At 40.5% G+C, this 15,186-nt stretch overlaps 1 protein-coding gene across 1 annotated transcript in view; it reads left to right on the top strand.

Moving 5' to 3' along the window:
- The window catches only part of FAM163B (family with sequence similarity 163 member B), a 68,111-nt gene that overhangs the window by 49,846 nt on the left and 3,079 nt on the right, over window positions 1-15,186 (top strand). Inside the window, exon 2 of the mRNA XM_032232742.1 lies at window positions 9,059-9,173. Coding sequence (XP_032088633.1) covers window positions 9,081-9,173 — 93 coding nt within the window. The 5' untranslated portion in view covers window positions 9,059-9,080. The remainder of the gene's footprint in view (window positions 1-9,058; window positions 9,174-15,186) is intronic.

Genomic DNA, 15,186 nt, shown 5'->3' with positions numbered 1-15,186 from the left:
TGACCTTCTCACTGTGGGACTTGTTTGGGGCGCATTAATACATCTCCCCCCACTTTTGTTCTTCAGGGTTGCTTTATCAGTTGCTCTGGTGAGAGTCAAACTGTTTGCTTTCTGGAGATATCATCATCATTTAATGACCCCATAATTCCTTGTGGGGTGGAGTCTGGCCAACGGAATGGAGCTACCAGAGCGCTAAGTGGCCGGATGCCCTTCCTGTTGCCAATGCAGAGCTTTGTTCAGCAGATATTCTCATTGTGCCCAGAGAGAGAAATATCTGCCTCTACCTAGGATCCAGAGGTGGGTTCCTACCAGTTCGCACCTATTCGGTAGAACCGGTTCGTCAAATCTACCGAACCGGTTAGAAGAGGTTCCATCAGTGGACCCGGAAAGCAGGCCACACCTACAGAAGAGGTTCCAAAATTTTTTGAAACCCACCACTGGTCCTTGGATATGATTATTCTACACTATCATGCTCATATTTATAAAACTCAGTGCCTCTGTGAAAGGTAAGGATGACTACTGCGTTTGTGGTGCAATCAGAACATTGCGTGTGTTAAAGTTGTTTTAAAGCAAACCAAAGATGCCTTTTAAAAAACAAGTTTACATCATATTCTTATGCATGCCAGTGCTGTGTGTGTGGTAATTTAAGGTGGTTCTGACAAGTGTTGTCAGCATCTTCATATCAGGTCACATGGGCAGCAAGCCACTCCCACAAAGGAGGCCACAACCACAGAGTAGGTTCGAACAATTTTTGAAACCCACCACTGCTAGGATCGAACCCACAGTCTCCGGATTGTGAGGCAAGAGCTCCACCTCTAGGCCACCACACCACTTTTGTTTGCTCCCTGGATGGTCAGGCAGTAATGAGTGGCTCGACCTCAGATCTTGAGCAAATGGCTTGGGCAGAGTTCACAAGAGGCCAAGAACAGTCTCCATTTTAAAGAGAAGGATCTTTACATAGTCAAATTGAGCAGAATCCAATGCCTGTCCCTTTTCCTGCTAAGATATTTGTGCTGCAAAGATTGGCAAGGCTCCTGTGATTCTCAGCAGCCTTTATTCATGTAAAGGTTTAATGAACAGCTTTATTAAGTAGGTCACCTGGCCCTTCCTGGAGCCCTGAACCTCAGGTTTGATCTGGGAACCCCTGGGGTAATTGGGGAGGCGTCCTCTCCAACGGTGGAAATGTTCCCCCTAGTCAGCTGGGCCAAGAGATCCCGGGATGAATTAAGCCTGTCCAGTTTCTCAGTGATGGCAAATAATTCTTGGAAAGTTTAAAGCCATGAGTTTAGCTGTTAATTGTCCCTGGCTCATCATTGTTGGCATAATTTGGTCTAACAGAAGGCTGTTCAGAAATAGATCATTTTATTTATAAGATTTTTTTAAGGCTGCCCATCTCAGCAGCAGCTTTATTTAAAATCAAAAGTAGAATATGTTCAGTAAGAAGAAAAGAAAACCAAATGGGAAAACCAAGCACGTTGTCAGCTAATCTCCATCATCCAGTCCAGAGCCATGGATGATATTGCTGCAGGGGTGGGATGGGGAGAGCAAGTCCCTTCTGTTGGATTTATTGGAGGGACAGAAACAACGGGAGAAAGGTGGACTTTTGGATGGCCAAACCCATGAAGAACTGGATGGGTGATATCCAGCACCTTGAATTACATCAGGAAGTCCTTGGCAAACACTGTAGCCCACTGTAGCAGGGATGTTCCAGGGGGTTGTACTGAGGAATTCCCATAACTCTTTGTGCCATTGAACCTTCTGCACCAGTTGTAGCTCCAAGTTCATTGCAATGGCATACGTGCAAGGGGACTGTGAGAAGACGCCGTTGCTCCAGGAAAGGCACTGTTGGTGCACTAGATGGATCTGTGCTCTTTGGGCAGAAGCTGAGTCCAGAGAGACCCCCAATTGCTAGCCCAGTGAAGAATTTCTTTGTCACTGGCAGACCTGACCACTCAGTGCTGTCTGGGTTCAGCTCAAGCCAATTCTCTCCATTCAGCCTCCCAGGCATGGCCACCAGGCCTTGAGAGTATCACTGGCCGAACTAGGGATCAAGATTGAGTGTAATCTGCTTATTGATGATAAGTGACCCTATGTCAAGAAATCTCTTCCCTTGGCAGAAGAAGAGAGACGGAATAAGTTGAGGCCTGTGGCACCCTGCAGGTCAAAGTCACTCTCTGGGCTTGACCCTTTCCTCCTGTCCCTTAGGTGCCCCTTCCTTGCCATAGGGAACAGCTCCAGGGAGCCCTATAGCTTTATGGTCCCTGATCCCCCTCACTCCCCCACATGCCCCTTGACCCTTTGTGTCTCCAACCCCAGTGGGGCTAGCGGTTAACAGTTCTCCATGTCTGATCAAGTGGATCTTGACAGACTTCAACCCTGCGCCCCATCTGACAAAAGGAAATTCAATGTAGCGAAAAGTAAAGTCTTACATTTAGACCAAAAAAAAAACAAAACCCACCCCAAAGGGACACATATAGACTGGGTGAAACCAGGCTTAATAGCAGGAACTGTGAGAGGGATCTTGGAATCTTAGGGGACAACCAGCTAAATATGAGCCAGGAGTGTGTGGCAGGAAGCCAAAAAAGCCAATCCAATCTTAACTTGCATGAACAGAGGGATACAATCAAGATCAAGTGAGGTACTACTATCACTCTATACAGCCCTAGTAAGACCACACCTGGAGTACTGCATCCAGTTTTGGTCACAACACTATAAAACAAAATATTGAGGCTCTAGAAAGAGTGCACAGAAGAGCAACCAGAACGATTGGGCTAAAACATACGATGAATGGTTGTAAGTATTCAGCATGGCTAGTCTGGTGAAGAGAAGGACCAGGGAAGACATGAAAGCAGTCTTCCAATATTTGAGGGGCTGCCCCAGAGAGGAAAGGTGGGGGGGGGGTTTCCAAGCTATTCTCCAAAGCACCTGAAGGCCAGACAAGGAAGAATGGATGGAAACTGATCAAGGAGAGATTCAACCTGGAAATAAGGAGGAATTTTCTGACAGTGAAAACAATCAACCCATGGAACAGAAGTTGTGGGAGCTTTCAAGAAGAGACTTGGCTGCTATCTGACAAAAATGGTTAGACTAGATGTGTTCGGCAGGTAGTGGTGGTTTACCTCTTCGGTCCCATCAGTGGCCCAAGAGGTAGATGCTGCAACCAGCAGACAGAAGTTAGTTTTCCCATGGAGACAAAGAGACATCCTCTTCACACCCCTCTTTTGACAAACACATTATTTCAGTCTCAGTTGTGTTTTAATGCATGTCTTGTATAGATTTCCTAGGTGTCCTTCAGTTCCATCACAACAGATATCATGATATATCAATTCTGCAAGGTTCAACCCAAACCCATCCTCTCAAACTCTTAAATATCTTTTTGTGCTTGTTCACACAGTGAAAAATTCTGGTGGTGTGATAGATTTTGAAAAGATCAATATTAAAAGAGCAATTTTTAAAATAACCATTGAAAAGGTGTTAATTTAACTTCAGCTCTACAGGAATTCTCTTTGGCAGCCAATTTTAAGGCAACCTGGTTTGTTGCCAGCTTTGCCTTTGGTGGAGTTGAAGTGCTTCAGGCAGGCATGGGGGGGGGATTCCACCCTGCCCTACATGAGGGCCACTTGCCAGGCTTGGCTTCAAAAGGGCAACGGATCACAATTCGAATGTCATGGGATTTGGAACTGCCAACTCTTTCTGGTTCCTAGCCCTGTTGTGGAGGCTGCCCAAATTCTTGCAAACAATCACAGAAGTGAGTTTTCACACTTATTTAACTCTACTGTACATCCAAAAATGTTTTGCCCATAATACCATTGATGGGGCCTGGTGGCGCAGTGGTTAGGGTGCAGTACTGCAGGCCACTTCAGCTGACTGTTAGCTGCAGTTCAGCGGTTCAAATCCCACCGGCTCAAGGTTGACTCAGCCTTCCATCCTTCCGAGGTGGGTAAAATGAGGACCCGGATTGTTGTTGGGGGCGATATGCTGACTCTGTAAACCGCTTAGAGAGGGCTGAAAGCCCTATGAAGCGGTATATAAGTCTAACTGCTAACTGCTATTCTTTCCCTTGTTCATCTTCCATCTTAATGCTTAATAGGTGCTTAGATATTTTTTAAATTACTTTTACATCCGTTCCTAGGTGTATCTGGTCTAGTATTATTAGTTCTTTTAGTTCTCTATTATTATACAATTGTATCACAGCGGCCAGTTGTTTCGCCGGATTTGGCATTGGTTACTAGTCGGGCCCCACCCAGGGGCCTAGGACGTTGTAATGTATTTTTGTAATATGCGTGCAGATCCAAGCAGTGCGGCTTTTTGCATTTGACTGATGGTGATTTTGTCAATTTTTAACTGTTTTAAATGTCATTCCAGTGCTTTTGGTATAGCACCCAGTGTGCCAATTACCACTGGAATTATCACTGCTGGTTTGTGCCATAGTCGTTGAATTTTGATTTTTAAGTCCTGGTATCTTGCGATTTTTTCATGTTCCTTCTCGGCGACCCTGCTATCACCTGGTATTGCGATGTCTATGATTGTGACCTTATTTTTCTCAACCAGTGTGATATCTGGTGTATTATGCACCAGTATTTTGTCTGTTTGTATACGGAAATCCCACAAGATCTTGACCATCTGATTTTCGGTGACTTTTTCAGGCTGATGTTCCCACCAGTTTGTTGTTGTTTTAATATTATAATTTTTGCACAAATTCCAATGGATCATTTGTGCTACTGAATTGTGCCGCAATTTATAATCAGTCTGCGCGATTTTTTTACAGCAGCTGAGTATGTGATCAACAGTTTCATCAGCTTCTTTGCAAAGTCTGCATTTGGCATCATCAAAGGATTTTTCGATTTTGGCCTTAATGGCATTTGTGCGGATAGCTTGTTCTTGCGCAGCCAGGATTAGTGACTCTGTTTCTTTCTTTAATGTACCTGTTGTTAACCATAACCAAGTTTGTTCACTGTCCACTTTATCTTTTATTTTTTCCAGAAATTGGCCATGCAGTGCTTGGCCAATTGCTTTGTTCTGCCAACTCTCCATTCTTGATTTTATCACATGTTTTCTGTATTCTTGTTTCGTCTGTTGGGCCTTCAGTAGTTTTTTGTTCTTTACTTCGATTAATAGATGTTCTTGACTTTCTTTTAAATAATCAGCCACTGCATGTTTTTCTTCTTCAACTGTTTGCTTCACTTGTATTAATCCTCTGCCACCTGATTTTCGGGGCAGGTATAATCTATCAGTATCACCACGTGGCTGTAAACTGTAGTGCATTGTCATTAGTTTCCTGGTTTTTCGGTCCAAAATGTCCAAATCAACTTGTGTCCAGTTAACTATACCAGCTGTGTATCTTATAACTGGTATTGCCCAGGTATTTATGGCCTTGATTGTATTTGCACCATTCAATTTAGATTTCAAAATTTTCCTAACTCTGTTGGTGTACTCTCGCCTGACAATAGTTTTTATTTCTCCATGCTTGATGTTATCTAACTGGAGAATGCCTAAGTAGGCTTCATTTTCTTTGCATTTAATTAATTGGCCATTGGGCATTTCAATTCCCTCACATGCAGTGATTTTGCCCCTTTTTATGGATACAGTGGCGCATTTTTCCATGCCAAACTGCATTGAAATATCGGTGCTGAATACTCGGACTGTGTTTGTCAATGATTGGATTTCCATTTCTGACTTTCCATAGAGTTTCAAATCATCCATATATAGTAAATGCGAAATTTTTTCAGCTTCTTTGGCTGTTTGGTAGCCTAATTTCATTTTTTTTAAGATTACTGATAGTGGGATCATTGTGATGATGAATAGAAGAGGTGAAAGTGAAACCCTGGAAAATTCCTCGCTTGATATTAACCATTCCGTAGATCTCATTCCCTACTGTCAACTCAGTTCTCCATTGTTTCATCGCCTTTTCAGTAAAGGATGTAATATTTTTGCTAATGCCAGTTGTTTCTAAGCATTTTATGATCCAACTATGTGGCAGTGAGTCAAATGCCTTTTTATAATCAATCCAGACCATATTCAAGTTCGTTTTTCTGTTCTTACAATTTTCTAATATCATTTTATCAATTAGAAGCTGATCTTTTGTGCCCCTGCTCCTTCTTTTGTTGCCTTTTTGCTCTACTGGCAAGATGTTGTTTGTTTCTAAATAATCCATCATGTTATCTGCAATAATGCCTGTGAGTAATTTGAAGGTTGTTGGCAAGCATGTTATTGGTCTGTAGTTTTCAGGTGTTGTTTTCTGAATCAAGTATGTTTTTCCAGTTGTCAACCATTCATCAATTAGGCCCTTTTGTAAAATTTCATTCAGTTGTCTGGCCAATATTGCATGTAAACTGGTCAGATATTTGAGCCAGAAACCATGTAATTGGTCCTTTCCAGGTGATGTCCAATTCTTTACCTTTTTAACTCGATTTTTGACCATCTCAGTTGTTATTTCTAATACTTGCATTTGTTTGTTGCCAATGCTTTTCTCAAAGTCATGTATCCACTTTGCTTCCTTGTTGTAGTTCTTTGCATTTTCCCACAATTCTTTCCAGAATTCAACTGTGGCCTGTTTTTCTGGTTTTTCACTTTTGGTGTAACCATTCACATTAAGACTTTGATAAAAACGCCATTGGTCTGATCGAAATTGCTGATTTTGTTTATATTGGATGATTCGAGCCAAGGTGGCGCAGTGGTTAAATGCAGCACTGCAGGCTACTGCTAGATCAGCAATTCAGTGGTTCAAATCTCACCGGCTCAGGGTTGACTCAGCCTTCCATCCTTCCGAGGTGGGTAAAATGAGGACCCAGATTGTTGGGGGCAATATGCTGACTCTCTGTAAACCGCTTAGAGAGGGCTGAAAGCCCTATGAAGCGGTATATAAGTCTACTGCTATTGCTATATCTTTCAATTTTTCTAGCTGTTGCTGTTATCTGCTGTTTTACAATCTCTACAGCTTCATTGATGTTTCTTGTATCCAATCTATATCTTTTGATTAGCCGATCTATGGTTTTGTTGTTTTTAAGCCGTTGCTCATGCATGTTCTTTAAGTTACTAGCATCTGCCCTTAATTTTTTGATTTTTTGTTCTAAACGGATTTTCCACTTTGGCTTTGATGCTTTTTCTGTTGTGTGACTAGGTACTTTGATTTTAATGCCTAGTTCATTAGTGACTATTACAGCTGCACTGTACATTAACTGATTTGTTTCCAAGATGGATCCCGGTTCAATTGTTGAAAACACTGCATTAACCATTTTCATGATAGGGGCCAAAATTTTCTTAGGCACAGTTTTTAGTGATGGTAAACGTTGCCTTTCCTCATTAAGCAGAAAATGCTCCATAATCTTATCCTTCAATTCTTTTTGTTTTTGAGTTAGTTCATCAGTTGGTTCAGTGATAACTGGTTCTAGTGGTGGTGGCGTTATTTCCTCCCCGAGAGCTTCTTCTGGGAGTTCTACTATAATGCCTTTAGTTGTGTCTTGAATATCAGTTATTTCCGCTTGTGATATTGTTTTTTTGGTTTTGCAATTTGCCTGAATTTCCTCAAGTTCAACTTCACTAAACACTTTATTCCGTATAATAAATCGCCTTTGATCTGCTAGTCATTGTTCACTAACATTTGAATCTGGATATTGTTCTTTCCATAATTCATACATTCGCTTTAAATAACCTCTTTTTTCTGGCTGAGAGTTGTAGTAACAGGCCATTATGGCACGGTTTTCATCTGCACTATATTTTTGTCGTTTTGTTGGCTGGTCCACTTGTAGCCCACTTGTCGACGGATGTCCAGGGACCCCAACATCCGCCACGGCCCTTGTTAACCCATGCGACGACCGATGCGGTATAAAATTTTTATTCGTTTCTTTCACCATATTGTATGGGTTGGCGTGTTTTTTTTACGGGGCCAGTTGCCAGCCTGACCCCAACCCTCCTCCTTTCTCATCCGGGCTTAGGACCGGCAATGGCGGAGTTGTTGTTGTTGTTGTTGTTGTTGTTGTTGTTGTTATTATTATTATTATTATTATTATTATTATTGCGTGGTTAATCTTTGGTGAGATTCACAGCCTTTGGGGCTGGTTGGTAGCTCAACAGCTCGAGTCCTAACCAAGGACCTAGGAACTGTTAAGGTAACGTCGAAGGATATAAGCTGTTCCAAGTAGGGTAGTTTTTTGTAGAATCAGAATGTTCAAGTCTGATAAATTTCAAATTTCCAAATAGCGACTTAGCATTTTGTGTATTGCTCCAAGGGCTCCAATTACAATCGGGACAACACACAATTTCTTTTTCCACAGTCGCTCAACTTCAATTTGCAAGTCCCCATACTTTTGTGATTTTTTTCTTGCTGTTTATCTTCAATTTGTGCATCACCAGGTATTGCAATGTCAATGAATCATACTTTTTTTTTTCAAATATGTTATGTCAGGTGTGTTGTGGGCCAAGTGCCTGTCAGTCTGAATTTTGAAGTCCCACAAGATCTTGACTTTCTCATTCTTTAAAACCTTCTCAACCTGATGGTCCCAGTGGTTTTTGCTGTACTCAAATCCAAACTTTTGGCACAATTTCCAGTGAATGATCTTAGCAAGGCGGTCATGGCGTTGTAGATAGTCAGTTGTTGTTGCTGTTGTTGTTATTATTATTATTAGACTGCATGTAAAATAACTCAGACAATGCAATGGTCACTAAGCATTTATGTTGATTAAAATAATATATATTTTTATATATACATTTTCAGCTGCGGCAGCATCCTGCAACCCTCTGTCAACAAAGGTGTGGGGAGGGGTTACATGCAGCCTGTTTTTGCTGGCAGAGGCACCGTGGGCTTGTCCTTCACTGTTTCAGGGCGGCCCCATGAGCCAGATCTAAGCACCCCAAGGGCCGGATCCAGCCCCCCAGCCATGAATTTGACAACCCAGTTATAGGCAGTTGCTGAAACGCAATTTCAGTGATTGGAGGAGCTGCCTGGGGCTGATGGAGTCTGCTGACGGCCACAAGCCTCTCTCTTGCAGCCCCTGCTCCCCCCACACTGCCCCTGTCCTGACGACCCCCTTGTCATGCTTCTTTCTGCTCTCCTTTCCAGGTGTTGATGGGGAAGAGGTCGGATGACCGCGGGGACTGTGGTCATCACCGGCGGAATATTAGCAACTGTCATATTACTGTGTATTATCGCTGTTCTCTGCTACTGCAGGCTCCAGGTACATTTTGCTTCACAACATGAGGTTTTAAAAAAAATATTTAATATTACACTTCTATGCCTGGGGTGGGGAGGAGCTGTTGTGCTACAAGCGTGCTCAATTGCTTTTCTTGGGTTTTAGGGGAGACCTGTTTTTATTGGGCCAGGATTTTGCTTGACCCGAAACTGGGCTGGGTTTGTGTAGGAATTCACAGAGAACAGTGTGCATGTGTGTGAGACAGTGGGTATCAGGGGTGGTTGGGGTGGGGTGGCTGAGGAATGTGATTTCATACATGTTTATTATATCATAAGATTTGATTCACAGTTTGCTCTTTTCCCCGTGGAACCGTTTGCACGCATGCTCTGCCAGAGGAGCGAAGGCTTTCCTTCCAAAAAAAATCTTGCAGGAGTGCCAAAGCTGAGAGTGGCTTTGGAGTACTTTTGGCAGTCTAAGGAATGTGAAAATTGGCATCTGCTGCTGCTGCTCACAGCCAAATGACCACATCAGAAAAAAATCAAACCTTTTGCTGTGCAGAACATCTCAAGGCACCTCCCTGCTGCCTCTTATTTCATTTCCACAATCAGGTGGGGGAGCTGCTGAAGAGCTTGTGCAAAGCAGGCTCTTCTCTTTCAGTGGCATCTGTACAAGCGGCCTCCTTTAGAACTGGGCTCTCCAACCCTGGCAACTTTAAGCCTGGACAACTTCAACTCCCAGAATTCCCCAGCCAGCAAACTTAACATTGCCAAGGTTGGAGTCCCTTGCTTTAGAAGACTCTCTGGTAAGCCAGATCAGTTGGGGGGGGTCCTTTTATCACTGAAATTATGCAGACACAGAACCCTTGCCTGCTTTTCAGAATACTCCAAAAGGAAAATCCTTGAGGTCAGTGAATGCGAAGGGGGAAGGACAATTGCCAAATCCTTGCCCTTGGAGGGCAGACTTGGAAAGGGAAGACAAATAGGTAGTTGTTCAGACTGCAATAGACAAATTGGTAGTTGTTCAGACTGCATTTGTACTTAATGATTTGCAGCTGGGCAAAATAGTTTTCTGGAATAATCTGGAGCTAAGAAGGCCTACTCCGTCACCCCTAAAGTGCTTGTTGTATTAACCCAAACGTGGTAATGCAGAATGGAAGGATTTATATTCCTTGTAGACGGCATATAAAAAGAATATAAATCCTTTCATTCTCCATTATCCTGTCAGAGCTGAAGAAGCTTCTTGGATGAGAAGCCAAATGTCTTCAAAGAAAAAAACAACAAGAAAAGTTGTTGCCCCCAAAAGGCACCTTTGGGACAATCACAACCTGGATGACTGAGAAACTCTACAGACTTTTAGCTACACAATTTGGGATGAAGACCCTTGGAATGATGTCTGAGTAGGAACAGATTTCCAGAGGAAACAAAAATTGCAGACTAAAGGAACCAGGTGACCCTGGGGACACAGATAAACCTCCAAGTGGCCTCTGAGATGTGGGGGATGTGAGCTTTGAAGAGCCTCACATGAACCCTGCCTGACAAACCAACTCTGGGGGTCCTTTTTTGGGTCAGAACCCCCCCTTGGAGGGGGACGAAGACGGCAGCATCTCATCAGAGCCAGAGGGAGGCAACAGGTCCCTCACAGGTCAGAGATTTGCCCTTGAATCTGAGTCAGGCGGCAGTCTGCAACATGGCGGACAAGATGCTGACTTCCAGTCAAAGCAAATGAAAAGGAGGGTATGGAAGAGATGAAAGACTGGTAAGAAAATTTATCTAACCCACAGCCATAAATCAAACCTGGAAAAGGCAAAGAAATCTTGAGAGCATAAATAATACTGATGGTCAGATCGAGATTTTTTCAAAAAGAAAGAAAGAAAGGAAAATGGAGGGTTGAAACACTAGCCCCCCAAAAACAAATTCAGACAGAAAGGGAGAAAGCAGAGAAGTGACAAACCCACTCAAATGCAAACTCTAAATCTAGATTTGAAATAGAAATCAAACATTCCGAAGGATTTACTTTGTTTGAATTCCTTCCAACTAATATATCTTAAGCCACTGCAAAAAATCAAGAAAAAAGGACTTCTTCTCACTAATAACTGATAACCTAACCTTGACTGTGCAGGAAGTTTTAATTAACCAACTGACATAAATCAGAATTTGGAAAAGCAGGAGGCAAAGAGAAATGTACCCGAATCTGCAAGTTTGTTCCAATTGATATATTTTGAGCAGCTATAATCGACCCGAGGTGGAAGGTGGCAAGGGAAAGAATAATAACAGAGTCAAGAACTGGGAAATATGAAGGGTTCCCCCCCCCCTTTCTTCCTTTTTTTCCCCTCTGCAAAATATTAAGATGGCCCCGGCTTCTCTTCTGGTTTCACAGTAGTTGAATTAACTAAATTTAAGGTGGACCAGAACCTCGAAATAAGACTTGCATAATTAAGTGCAATTTTGGAACTGGACATTAAGGAAGAACAAAAGACCAAGATGGCTCCCATCGCTCTTCCCCACAGCAGCTGAAGTAGATAAATTTAAGGTGGATCAACTCTGCTCCAAACCTGATTACAGAAAATACGATTTCAGAAACAGAGTGGTCAAAGCCTGGAATCTCTACCTGATTCTGTGGCTTCTTCCCCAAACCTCCAAAACTTTAACCTTTAAAACTGTTGATCTCACCCCATTCCTAAGAGATCTTTACGGGGCATGCATAAGCGTACCAGTGTGCCTACCGTCCCTGTCCTAATGCTCCCATTTTATTCATATCCTTTTCATGCATTCAAAATCATGTTTATACTTTTATCTGTTATCTTATATATATGCTTGACAAAAATAAATAAATAAAAATAAGGACCTGCCTTGAAGGAATGAGGAAACGGGCCCTTTGAAGCAGAGCTTGGGCATGTCTGTTCTTGATGTATGGTTGGAGGACCCTCCTCCAAACAGCAGGAGAAAGGAGTAGATATCCCCTTTTGCAATCACCTCCCCCTTGCCTAAAGCCCCCTTTTCTCTGGCTCCTGCTGCACTGCGCAAGGGAGACGCCATCCTGTGTCATCACCCTGGGATGAGTCAGAGAACTTCTCTTTCTCTGACTTAGAAGGTGGCTGAAAAATCCTCCTATCTATGGCTTTTGGCACCCTGAATTTTAACTGTCCTGCTGATGTCCTAACAGGGATCTAAACTTGGGAGGAGGAGCCAACATCCCGACGATACAGACATGCAGTCTCAGTGCTCCGACACCACTGCTGATACTTTTGCACTGGGTGGTCCAATCGGAACTAACCGTCCCATAGATACAGTGAACAGGAAGAATATGTCTTGCTGATCTCAGGGACACTGCAAAGTCCCTGATTGATCCAAGAGAAATTCTTCAAGCCAGCGACAAAAAGTCCAGCCCCAGGCAGATGAAGTTGGGACGGCTCCAGAATGGAAGGGAAGCAGAAAGAGAAAGTGTGTCCATCTGGTGAGGAAATTTTATTGTTTTGGAAAAGACTGCCCAATTTTTTAAAAAGTTAAATTAAATCCAAAAGCAGAAGAAAATAAGCAGCGAAATTAACCTATGTTGGATTGCTTTGGATAATGTGTTTAATTTTATTTTGTGGATTGAAGTGCTTGCAACTTTTTTTTAAAGATAACAGATCAGTTTTTCTTCTATTTTTTATTTTTTTATTTTTTTAACCTATGGATTAAATCTTCTTTATTTCAAGAAGGACATTTATTACTTGCTATTAATTCTATTTGAGAACTCTGTTTCCTTTAAGTTTGAAATAACATTAGAGAGTGGGAAGCAATACTGCCATTTGGAGGCTGGAGGCTTGAGTTTTTGAAACAATGCACTTTCCCTTTTCCTTTTGATCTCACTGACTTTGTATCTCGAGGCTTGGCAACTTGTTCATAGAAAGTGATAAGAAGCAAGGGCACGAATTGTTTTTACAGGTGCACTTTGAGAGTCTTACTGGCAGTGGGAGAAAAAAAGAAACAGAACCTTCTTTTTTGAAGATTATAAATGATATAAGAAGCCTTGAAAGCCAGAGTGGCAGTATCTACTAGCTTGTTAAAATGGCACAATATTTAAAAGAAACAATAACTTTGCAAAATATCTTGGTTGGAATTCAAAGTTTATTAGAAATAACAGAGAGAATTGAGAAGAAGATGGAAAAATAGAGTTTATAACAGCAAAAAATGATAGGGTCAGAGTCCCAAAAATTGAAGGGGAAAATGATTATAAAGACAAGATAACTGATTACTTTACCACTGGAGTGAACGTGGTTGAAAGTGGGAAAAGGGGAGTAAGGAAAAGGGAATTAGATCAACAGGAACTATACCCCGGATTTCAAGGCATGGAAGAAGAAAAAAGAGGAAAAACGATGGATTTAAGGAGAGAGAACTTCTCAGAAGCAAGATTGGCAACCAAAGATAAGCTGATTAAAATAGCAGATGGAGGGCATCAAGATTACTTAAGTGATACTACAAGCAAAAAGCTGCGGAGAGAAGTCCACAAAAAAATTATTAAGGAAATAAATAGAAGATCAATTCCACAAATGACAAAAGAAATAAGACTGTATTATTACTGGAAGGACTGTATTATTACTGGAAGGCTGATATATGAAAGTTGATAATAAAAAATAGTTAATTTTAGTAATTAGTGATTAGTAATTTAGTAATTTCTAGAGTGTTATGTTAAATAAATGATAAGGATAATAAGGTACATACATGTGTTGATTTGATGAGAGGAAAGTTGATATAATTAGCGAATGGTTTTTTGTTAATAAATAATATCTATAACAATAACAATGAAATGACAAGGGATATAGTGAACAATATATGTATGTTTGTTTGTATGTATGTATGTATGTATGTACGTACGTACGTACGTACATACGTACGTACTGGTTTAATAAAAGGAATTGGGATATAAATTGTAAACAGCGATTTGGAAAGGAGGATCAGAAACCTTGTTATTAATTTTTATTTAGAACATGCTATAAAGAGGTAATGTTATTAGATGATATTAGAAATAATTAATGAAATGCTACTATGTGCTTGTGTTTTTTAAAAATTTTGGACTATTTCATGTAAAAGGATGTTGAAACAACCACAGTCAAATGAGAAGAGTGGTACATTGATAGTAAGATATATAAAGATTTTTTATTTAAAATACATAATGTGATTTGAATTATAAGCAATGACTGTGGAAGTGATGCATGAAAGTTATTTGTAACCAATTGACACACTTCTACAATATGATTAGTGATTAGTAATTTAGTAATCTTTAGAATGATATGTTGAATAAATAATTGATAATGATAACAAGGGACACACGTGTTGGTTTGAAGAGAGGAAACCTGATATAATTAGCGAATGAATTTCTATTAATAAATAACAATTATAATAATAACAATGAAATGATAAGGGATATATTTAACTATAAGTATATATATATATTATTGAGCCAGTATATATATATATATATATATATATTGGCTCAATAAAAAGTATTGGAATACAAATAGTAAACAATGATTTGGAAAAGAAAATTAGAAATTTTGTTATCAATCATAATTAATTCTTACTTAGAACATGTTATAAAGGTGTAATGTTATTGGATTATATTAGAAATAATTAATGAAATGTCATTATGTGGTTGTGTTTTTCAATTTTGGATTATTTTATGCAAAAGGATGTTGAAACAATTATAGTAAAATGAGAATTGTGGGATGTTGATAGTAAGATATATAAAGATTTTTGATTTAAAATATACAATGTGATATGAATTATAAGTAATGACTGTGGAAGAGATGCACGAAAGTTATTTGTAACCAATCGACACACTTCTACAATATGTAACAAAAGATGATTTCTTTTTGTGTTGTGCTTGTTTAACCAAAAATAAAAAAATCTTTTCAAAAACAAAACAAAACAAAACAGAGATCTAAACTTCTCTTTCCTTCTGGTTAGATTGATGGCTTCTCATTTTCAGCTCAGAGTTTTTGTGCAGTCACTTTATTTTTGAAGATAGTCCCTTTTTTTCCTTCTTACTAGAACCTGGCAATTCAACGTTTAGTCAG

The sequence above is a fragment of the Thamnophis elegans genome, chromosome 16, assembly GCF_009769535.1.
Source record: "Thamnophis elegans isolate rThaEle1 chromosome 16, rThaEle1.pri, whole genome shotgun sequence".
NCBI classification, from domain to species: Eukaryota; Metazoa; Chordata; class Lepidosauria; order Squamata; family Colubridae; genus Thamnophis; species Thamnophis elegans.
Note: the sequence above shows the minus strand (reverse complement) of the source record. Positions and strands in the feature narration are given on the sequence as shown.